General features: G+C 35.3%; 1 protein-coding gene and 1 long non-coding RNA gene across 3 annotated transcripts; one reads left to right on the plus strand and one right to left on the minus strand.

Moving 5' to 3' along the window:
• Positions 1-62: 62 nt before the first annotated feature.
• LOC127854438 (uncharacterized) lies at positions 63-2,365 on the minus strand. Its single transcript, XR_008037070.1, has 4 exons — positions 1,992-2,365; positions 1,185-1,301; positions 451-552; positions 63-312 (listed from the first exon to the last, which is right to left on the minus strand). It is a non-coding gene; the product is annotated as an uncharacterized LOC127854438 (long non-coding RNA).
• A 666-nt stretch (positions 2,366-3,031) lies between these two features.
• On the plus strand, positions 3,032-7,319 carry LOC127856214 (uncharacterized). Of its 2 annotated transcripts, XM_052392289.1 has the most exons (7): positions 3,032-3,184; positions 3,686-3,784; positions 4,796-5,009; positions 5,282-5,383; positions 5,695-5,746; positions 6,199-6,383; positions 6,574-7,319. In XM_052392289.1, exons 2-7 carry the CDS (start codon positions 3,695-3,697, stop codon positions 6,609-6,611), a joined length of 681 nt encoding a protein of 226 aa, XP_052248249.1. In that variant the 5' UTR covers positions 3,032-3,184; positions 3,686-3,694; the 3' UTR covers positions 6,612-7,319. The 2 variants fall into 2 exon arrangements, with proteins under 2 accessions (XP_052248249.1, XP_052248250.1); XM_052392290.1 differs by lacking the exon at positions 3,686-3,784 and having other exon boundaries at positions 3,034-3,184.
• The last annotated feature ends 3,028 nt before the right edge of the window (positions 7,320-10,347 follow it).

Raw genomic sequence — 10,347 nt, forward strand, 5'->3', positions numbered from 1 at the left:
GCCCCCCCCCCTTCCTTTTAACCAGAAATCCTGATCCGCCCCCTGGACACGGTGTTGTCAACGTCAGTACCATTATGTGTATTGAATAAAATATGTAAGCATACAGTAAACTACAAATCGCCCATACCTCAGCGTGAAGGATATGAAAGCGTCTCTTCCAAACACCAAAGGGGCGCTCAGTGCAGCATCGTGTCTTGCTGTGACTGTCATTGTACCGTTCTTGGACAGCGTTAGTAGCGTTTAGATACGGTGTCAGCAGGAACGTGCGACAGGGATACCCACTGTCCCCAAGAAGAACACCATTTTCCAAACCTGCAAATTGGTATATATGTATTGGTGAAACAATCCCCAAAACCGAGTATCGCTTTTTAACAATCACATGCTACGAGCTAGAGACGTCAGCGTAGTACTATGTATACAATGGGTGAAATGAAGGGTTTACTCGCATACTTCGGTGATGCCGATCTAAATACGTTCCTATCGCTGAACTTCTTAAGACATGGGCATCGTGTGCAGCTCCCGGCCATGCTGCATTGGTGCTGGTGATAAGACCTTAAATATAGCAGAAACCAACACATGTGCTAGTGTTTCTCGGCCGTTTAAGATCAATAATTTGAACATCGCCAGCTATAAATAGGACAGCATATTCTGGGGAAAAGATTAAATAATAGTTTTAAAACGTTAATTTTTTATCCGTTATATTCAATCTTTTATATGATTATAAATCAATCAAACAAATATGTATTTTTTTATTGTACTTGTCGTGATTTTGTAAAAAAAAATGCGAATGAAAATGTGTATCATTAACCTTTCATGCGATCATGAGTGTAAAGAAAACGAATCATTTCGAAACTGGCATTTGTAAACGTAAAAGCGAGCATGGTATGTAAACAGCATAGAAGATATTGAAGTCAATGAAAATCGCTCTAATGTGTGCTAACTATATTTGTATATTTGTTAAATTTATTCATTTATCAGTTAATCGTAGCATGGGTTGGAGATTAAATACAGAAACAAGAGGAATTTTTATAAAAATGAACGGTGTAAATCGAATAGCATTGCCCACTTAAAAAAACATGTGTCAACGATGTCACGTTAGGTTAGGGAAAGTAATGACAGACTTTGTGGACGGGCCTCTAATTCCATTTATAGATGTGTTGAACAAAATTGTCCCAGATTCTTACCTCGGCTGTTACATGTCACTTGCACATTGATGCTATGGAAGTTTTTCCGGTTAGCATAGTCTCTCTCAGCAGGGGAGCCTGGAGACAGTATGCGGACGTGTGTGCCATCAATGCAACCTATAACGCAGGGAAAACCATGCATATTGTAAAATGCGTTTTGTTCCCTGCGTACAACTTCAGCTGTCGTTGGAAATGTGATAAACCGATTTTTGAGGGAACACAACTGGCTGACAACGGACTTTACCACTCTGGAAACAGTACCTTTATCGACGCAGAAAGTGTCCCCCACGGTCGGCATAAAATTGCCGGACGCCAGGTACCGTAATGTAATTAAAACCTGTAGTTTGACAGAAAGTGCGTTTGAACGCTGTGTCGATCTTTCGGTGTTTCCGCCTATTAAGTCACAAATTCTATCAATATTTGCATTTGAAAATCTATAACGAATGCGCATTTCTTCATCATTTAAATCAACATTCAAAGAATGTTGTCGATTCTTGCGTGCATTCCGATACAGATAAAATTCTGCCATTTTGTTTGTTTACACGGATAAATTTTTACCAACCTTTAGACCAGGGTTAAATTTATCCAGACAAAACGCTGGATAAATTTAACCAAAATGATGCAACAACACTTACCCAAAAAAATTAACCCTGGGTTAAATTTATCCGACATTTATCACAGGGTTAAAATTTACCCAGGTTTCGAACAACTGGGTCCAGGTCAACTCTTAGAATAATCCGGTTATTAATATTACTCTATAGGCCACATTAATGACTCAGTCTTGATTACACTTTTCAGAATATTCACCTAGATAATATCTGGACCGGAGTCGACGTGCTTTCAATCACCAGGTCAAATCGTACAAATAATGTGAGGCCACTCTCTAGTCAAATAAAGCTTGTTTAACTAGTTAGACAACTCTTATTAACGTTGAGTTTAGCATTTACTCAGTTACTGCCCTTTGACTGCAAAATTATCCATGATAGTTCATTTAACTTTTTTTGTATCATATGTTTGAGTGCCTTTGTTATTAAAGGCTCGATTGTTTTCATGCCCATGGAAAGGCGGCATACATCAATATCACAGAACGTCGAAGTTAAATTTTCTCTCTTTGTCATATCAATGGATATTGAAATACCCTTGCACAAATGTCGAACATTATAACGTGTCGCGTCAAGCACCCGTCTCCCAACCTCAAAAGTAAATGTCATAATCAGTGGTTAAAGGTCAAAGTTTGCCACATAACAGCATTTCCATAATAAATCCATTATGGTAACATAAAACATTTAAAAATCAAAACGAACCATTTCCGCTTCGAATCATCGACATATTTGTGACTATTTATAAACACACATAATTATTTATGTTTATTAAAGAGCCTTTTCACAGATGTGTGAATGTATTGTCATTAAATGCGTTATATTGATAAATGTAAACATTGCATCTAAAAAGCTCCAGTAAAAACAAGGATAAAATTAAAGAAAGAAAAAAAAAGTAACTCGCTGGGCTCGAACCACTGACCCCTGGAGTAAAAATCTATCGCTTAGACCACTCGGCCATCCGAGCTCATACCATGAAAAATGATTTTTATACTTTATATAAGCGATCATTGTAGTATCACAAATGATAGCTACGACAACAGAACTCTCTAAATTATTCAATCTTTCTTGCGTTACAACGCTTTATAATTTCTAGGTTTTTAAATCGTCAAAATATACATATACTGGATATTTTAGAGCATGGTAAATGTTCAGTATTACTGTTTCCTCACAAATATCATAACTACAACGAAAATTTGCGAATCTGAAACATGTTATTTTATATCGTGTCCATTTACCAAAACGTGAAAAAGCCCCCTTAATATGTCAATGATTGTGCCACCACAACACTGCGCTTTACTCTAATTAGGTTTATGCCGTTGTCGTTGGAATTGCACAATCATAATTACATATAGAAAAGACTAACACCTGGTTGGATATTGACATATATTTTGTTACCACGTAAGTATTTACTCATTTTTTATATGTTTTCATAAACCATGCATCGTGTTATCATGTATTATATTCAGCAATAGTATTTAAGTGTAACAATGGTATTGAAGTCTAAAAAATACATTATTTATTGTTGACACTTTCGTTTTCCATGTTGTTATCGTGTATATTATAATTGAATTGTGATATAATAGATAAATCATATAGTTCTATATTTGCAGTGAAAGCAAATTAGTTTACACGCGTTTAACAATGTATTACATTTACGTATCATTCCTTAATGGGTCTGCTAGCGTAATTGAAAGTGTCGAATAGTGTAAACGCTTCATTCAGGAAAAACCCATATCTGTTGTTTTTTTTAAATATTGCGTCATGTTTCAGAAATTAAATAAGGTGCAAACGTTTAAAGCAGAATATTAGAGTAATTTTATGTCAGGAAAAAAAACAATACTTAATTACGTAATATATATTAGGAGCGGTAATGAGTGCAATATTTTACGGTCTTTGTAGGTTTCAACAATGAGTTTCGGATTTAGTGCGAACAATGGCACATTACAGCCGTTTACCAAATTGTTGCTGCACATTGGTTCCCACATGTCGGATATTGAGGTCCGGTAAACTACACTTGTAACATGTGCATTACATGTATTAATTTATACACTAATCTTAAATTAGCTTTCTTGGGCACGAAATGCTCTCGATGAATTTTAGCTTCCTTGAGCAAGAAGTTCTGCCAATGAATTTTGTTCAACTATGCTATTAGGCCCGACGTGTTGTCTCTGGATGTTAGCGATGCGCACGACGTATTATATGTAATTGTAAGTGCACTTGAGCTCGCCGTGTTATATGTAATTGTTAGCGCAAATTAGCACAACGTTTTATACGTAAATGTAATTGTTAGTGCACATGAGCATGACGTGTTATATGTAATTGTTAGCGCACTTGAGCTCGCCGTGTTATATGTAATTGTTAGCGCACTAGTTGAGCTCGCCGTGCTATATGTAATTGTTAGCGCACTTGAGCACGCCGTGTTATACGTACTTGTTAGCGAAAATTAGCGCAACGTTTTATACGTAATTTTTAGCGCACATGAGCACAACGTGTTATATGTAATTGTTAGTGCACATGAGCATGACGTGTTTTACGTAAGTGTTAGCGCACATGAGCACAACGTGTTATATGTAATTGCTAGTGCACATGAGCACGACGTGTTTTACGTAAGTGTTAGTGCACATCGCTGAATATTTATTCACGTACGTCCAACAATTAGTTCAATAGTTTAAATCTTAGAAAAACCTAGGTATCATTGAAAAAGGTCTGTTTATGGTTAAATCTTGATGAAACTTGGTGAGCATGTTAAAACGTTTTTTTATCAGATATGACCTGGCGACCTAGTTTTTGAACGCTGTGATCCAGATTTGCATTTGATCGAAATATTATCAAACTAAACGTTCTATACAACTTTCACCAAGCTTCGATCTAGGTTTACTGGTATGAAAGTCTAGGCCACTAGGTCACGATGTCATCAATTGGTTTACTTCGAATTCAGGTGACCGCTTGATGATCATCGTGACTTCTTGTTTGATCATGATTTTAAGCGCATGACGGCTTATTTAATAGGTCTCTGCTGTCAAGCTGGTTTTGAGCATTGAGCCGGAAACAAACTTAAAGACGAAGGCACTTCTAAACGTCAACAATGCATTCGATGTACTTATGCTGATGGTCAACAGAGGTTACATTGCTGAAACAGACTTGTCATTTCTTGAGGACATTTTTACAAATTTGTTTAGGAAAGATCTCGTATCTGACATACGCGAATATATGAATCATACTGGTAGGCATTTCTTCTTCATGTATTCTAGTATTTTGTTCGTACAAAACTGTTTGATAATTGCAGCAGTTATTATTGTAATACGTGTTGTCTTTAAAAGAATCTTGGTGGGTTTTATCGCATAGATTCGTTCAAAAAAATAGTAATAATTCCAGTCATGTTCATAATATATGTATTTTTTTCACATATTCCAAAATATATTGAACAATAGCGATGCTATTAATTCAAAAGGACTGCGTAAGCTTTAATCAAAATGATGATGTTTTTTCTGCTAGATTGTAACAGCGTCTCGGGCACCATACCTAAAACATCAGCAGGAAACGCTGAAGGCAGAATCACTGATGACGAAAAGGCAGAAAATATTCCAACCATTGGAGGTAAATGTTTATATAAGCTGTTAGCCTTTGGCAATACAAGCAATAGTATATGTTTGGTGCGAGTGTTAATGTTTTTTACTTAAATAATATGTAGTGTACACATTATATAATCCATTTAACTAATCACTCATTGATACGTTATATATGTTTTTGTTAAAATATCATGTATGATACCATTTTATACAAATATAGAGAGCTAGTTGATAATATTAGGGCTAAATTTACCAGTATGCAATAAATACATTGTGCTAAACATATATTTCTTGTTATAAAATATGTTTACTTACTTGTATTAACAAATTTCTAAAAAGGTCTAGAGTTGGAAACGACGAAAACGATAGACGAAAGTAACGCTGACATTTGGTAAGTACAGGGCTGTTAGCAAAACAGTAATCGATTGTTGTTTTGATGCGAATATTGATCCTTAATAAACTGGTTGATCGCGCGTATGGAGAATTCAACAAAGTAAAAGTTCATCGCACAATAAGTGTATTCGCATGCGAACCCAAAATCATAATTAAATTACATTTACACATCTGGAATTCGGACAATGTTTTTTAATACTTGCTATTCATTATTGAATTAATCATTCCGTTACTTGTACTCGTGTATAAATAAATATGTATATATTTATACTGATTTCTCGACTTGCATTTCTATACATGATGATGCACTTTCGACTATAATGCGAAATTTTGATTAAAAAAATATAGCTGCTTTTTTGCAGCATGAATTAAATATTGCTAGATTACGGGTGTTTTGTATCATATGTATTATCTGATGTTAAGAACAAAAACGAATAGTAAATATTTCAGCGCGGAAGACGTGTCAATTGATTCGGTCCATTCCGCCACCAATATCTCAGACGAAGACAAACAAACAGCTGCTATGGGTAGTCAGCCACCATTAAGGAAAAATTCCTGGAAGTACGAAGAAAAGTCCTCCAATCGCAAGAGGATTTCAACAAGCTTGTTTATTTCTTATGAACAAATCAAACACGGTAAGTCATAAAGACTCATTGGAAATGTGATGCTCAGTTATGCAAATAATTTTAAAAACTTTCAAACGTTTTATAAAAACACGTGTACAGTTTTAAGCTAATTCATAATAATATGTTTTTATTATAATGAACAATTAACGGTTACTATTTGGTTTATATGACATGAATATACCCGTGTTGCTTTTTTCAGGTTTCGGTGTACTCCAAAGCACTTCAAACAGTGTTTAACTGGAGGAGAGAAAGAATTGCACTAACCAACCAACTGTATTATGTGAATGCTAGGGGATATTTAACGTTTTGTTTGTTAATATCAAACTGAACTTGTAAATCATAATCATGTGCATTATTTTAAGACAAACGTCCATCTGTTAATGAAAACATTGTGTTATGTATCTAAACCCATGCTTTGAATGAATAACGGTCACTCTAGCAGTAATATAAAGTGGACATGACATTTGAGCCGCGGCGTGCGAAACAGATCTATTGCCAAATCCGATCAGCGTAGTTCCAGACCATGCTACACAACCATACAGTTTGTCAGGAGCTGCACTGACCGCGTATGAGACCACGATACATAACGTGACTTAATAGAAGAAAGCGAAGCTCCTGACCAGCATGCGCAAACGCGGGTGTGCAGGCCTGTTTGGAGCTACGCAAGTCGCATATGGCATAAGACCCATGTTCGCATGAAGCGTTTCATCTGAATGATCGCCTGTAAAAGATCTTTTAAAGTATTGGATCAACAAACCAACCGACAAGATGATGAACAGGCTAATGGCAGGCCGTTTATTTACATTTCGTGATCAACATTTAATCTATATAATAATTCAAAGAACGAATAAGTGATTCACAGCTATAATGAATCTTTAGACTGATACAAATCGATGGATTGAAATGTAGGAAACTTCAAATCTGGTATTTAAATTTAAAACTAAACATTAGCCTTAACATTTTGTAACAATCTACTTACAATCGCTATTATCTCTTGCTAAATGTTCATCACGCTCAAGACACTCGCGCTAATAAGACTTTTGGAAAAATATCCGTTAGTGGTTGCGATTTTCTCCCTCCTTTAAAGCCAACAATTAATTACAACCACGCAACTACGCCATAAAATAACTATTGCACGGTAACCTAAATTACAACATCAGTTTACCAATATTCAATCACTGAATGAGATGACTTACGAATATTTACTAGTACATGTATTTTAAAGTATGCTTAACATATTTATGTGACCTTAAGATCTGAAGTGTATTGTGCATATGAATCAAACATAATGCATTGATACATGCTTTGCGTCTTTCTGTGAACGTCCTACGTTAAGAAAAGAACTGTGCAATTGAAAGAAATATGATACGTATCTATAAAAAAAATCCGTGCTGGAAATAGGCACATTATCAATATAATCAAGCGTTCCAACAAATTTTACTTACGTTTGGTCAGCATTTGCTGATAATGCACAGGGTATTAATGTACGATGTTTTCGACAAACCATCTACAGATGGTTAACACTTGTGTTAAGTCATTTTAAAAAGGCATGATGATATTTAAAATCAAAGTTTGAACTTGTATAATGCTTAACTTTGAATTCTAAAAACGACCTTGACCTAGAATCTAGAGGCATGGCTCATACAAGAGACACGGTGATTTTCCATATGGTGATTAATTGCGTAAGTTAATTAACAATTGCATGACGAGTGATGAAGTTACATATAAGACACGCTCGTTCACGTCCTCTATGTGTGACCTTGACCTAAGAGCCAATGAGGCAGTTGTTTGAAGCGACACGCCTTCTCCACATGATGAACATATGTGGTAAAATTGTATTTTAAAATTGCATGTTGAATGATGAAGTTATAGTCTGAACAGACTGTCTACAGTGAGCATTTGACCAATAAGTGTGACCTTTGTAGCATGACCTGATTGTTTGTAAAAAAAATGCAATGTATTAAATGTGCTGTTGAATTTCACTGGCAATAACTTGTTACTCAAAAGGATTGTCACTCTCAAGAGCTAATACCAATTCAATTCATCAAAGAAACTTACCGAAAAATTAATGATGATAGAACATTGCGTTCGTCTAAAGTCTTAAATTGCTACAAATTTAAATATTGATTTTCACAAGTTCCATGCGGCAGCCAATTGTTAACATTTACCTATAGCTAAATGTATCGATGAATTTAATTAGTTGAATGTATCTCCGGCAGTCAATCAAATAGCGCAGTTTATCACTTACAGTCAATGAAGCGTGCAGTTTAGCTGGTGAAGGTTAGATCGTCTGTACACATGCTTGGGGGCTAATCACACAAATCGACAGCTGTATATGGCTTAATTAGGTGCATGTGACAAAAAATACACAAGTGGATTAAAACTGTAAGGGGCTCATTTTTTTGTAAAATCGTATCTAGCCAGCCAGCTGGGGGGCTTTAGCCCCCTAGCCCCCACCTAAATAAGCCTCTGAACACGTGTCACCTCTTGAGTTTGTATCGTACGTTTCACATTATATTAGTGATTGACGAGACTCGTCTGTACAGACAAAATAACAAAAACACATATATTACAGCATTTACCTTTGTGAAAGGGGGGACCGAAATGTTACACGCCGTCTACATACTTGGTACAAAAAAAATCAGTTATTTTTTAAATTACACGATCTATAAATGACAAATGTTACAGTCCCGATAAGCGCAGACGGATTAACGCGTGTACATATATAAACTCGACCAAAGTTACTGCCATATTCAGCTTTCCGAAAGCTGGCTCGACAAAAATCTTCGAAGAGGAATGACCTGCTAGTATGCACTTTTTCTTGGTAATGGAGCTTCCATTGAGTTTCGTAAAGTTCACCGTCAACTTCATCGCAGAAATTACATCGGAAAAGTTTGTTTGAATTAAAGACTTACTTTCTAAAAGTTTTCAAGTTATATCAATAAAAACAATCACAGAAGTAAACGCACAGGTAGCATGTTTGCTTCCTACTGCTAAGTTCAGCAGAATTCAGGGCCCGTATCCACCACCTAATTTAAAGACTTAATTCTAAGAATATAAAATATTCTTCAAACTTAAATAGTCTAAATATAATACTCTGCGTAAAACAATGGAAGCGGAACGTCCTGTATGTTTACACATCTCCTGTTAGTAATGAAATATCCCATATGATGATCACGAAAGTGTGACGGCGAGATAACGAACAAAGCGGCAACTAGAAAGTATAGCCCCCCCCCCCCCCATAAACACAACAACAGTTCGATCTCAGGTAGAGATTTTTTTTAAATTAAAATTATGTATATAGTTTAGTCTAAAATTAAAGTGGTTTTTAGCAATCTTTTATTTAAAAATCGGTCTCAAGCTAATACAAAAATATCTAGCCGGAAATGAATTTTGTGATTTAAATGAACTAGTATCGGAGTTATTCGCTTGCAAAACTGTGTAAGATGTCAGGATATGTCATACTTGTTTTATTGAAAAGGACATATCAGCTTTTGTCTACAACTTTCTTATATTATTATTTAAATTACGTTTTACATGTTGCCTGAAATATTATTAAATTTTCTTAATAACATCTTAATTCACAATTGAAGTGTTCAACATGATAAAAAATGAGCCTTAAATAAACTTAAATAGTTCCAATTGTGTTCTCTAGATTTCCTAAACGTATGTCTTTATTAATTTTTCGTAAAACGGTCTTAATTTACGCTTAAAAAATAAAAACAGGAACAAAATAAGTGATTTATTTTTCTTTAATTACGGATAATTAATGACAGCAACATACATCTCTTGAAAAAAACATCAGCGATAAAGGCGCGAACGAATTCGCCAAATGGAAGGCGATGTTCCAAGTGTGGATTAAAAGCGTTTATGGGTTTGCCCGTGACACCACATGTCTGCACATGTGTAGATACCGAAATTAAGATAAGATATCACGCGTCATCTTTAAATAACATGTTAAATGACAATCAGG

The sequence above is a fragment of the Dreissena polymorpha genome, chromosome 13, assembly GCF_020536995.1.
Source record: "Dreissena polymorpha isolate Duluth1 chromosome 13, UMN_Dpol_1.0, whole genome shotgun sequence".
Taxonomy (NCBI): Eukaryota; Metazoa; Mollusca; class Bivalvia; order Myida; family Dreissenidae; genus Dreissena; species Dreissena polymorpha.

Bases quoted from the DNA above. Each gene is read 5' to 3' on its own strand.
- LOC127856214 (XM_052392289.1), top strand. From the start codon at position 3,695: ATGAGTTTCGGATTTAGTGCGAACAATGGCACATTACAGCCGTTTACC. The intron at 5,747-6,198 runs GTAAGTACAGGG...TAAATATTTCAG, and splicing joins GAAAGTAACGCTGACATTTG to CGCGGAAGACGTGTCAATTG. The intron at 6,384-6,573 runs GTAAGTCATAAA...TGCTTTTTTCAG, and splicing joins TTATGAACAAATCAAACACG to GTTTCGGTGTACTCCAAAGC.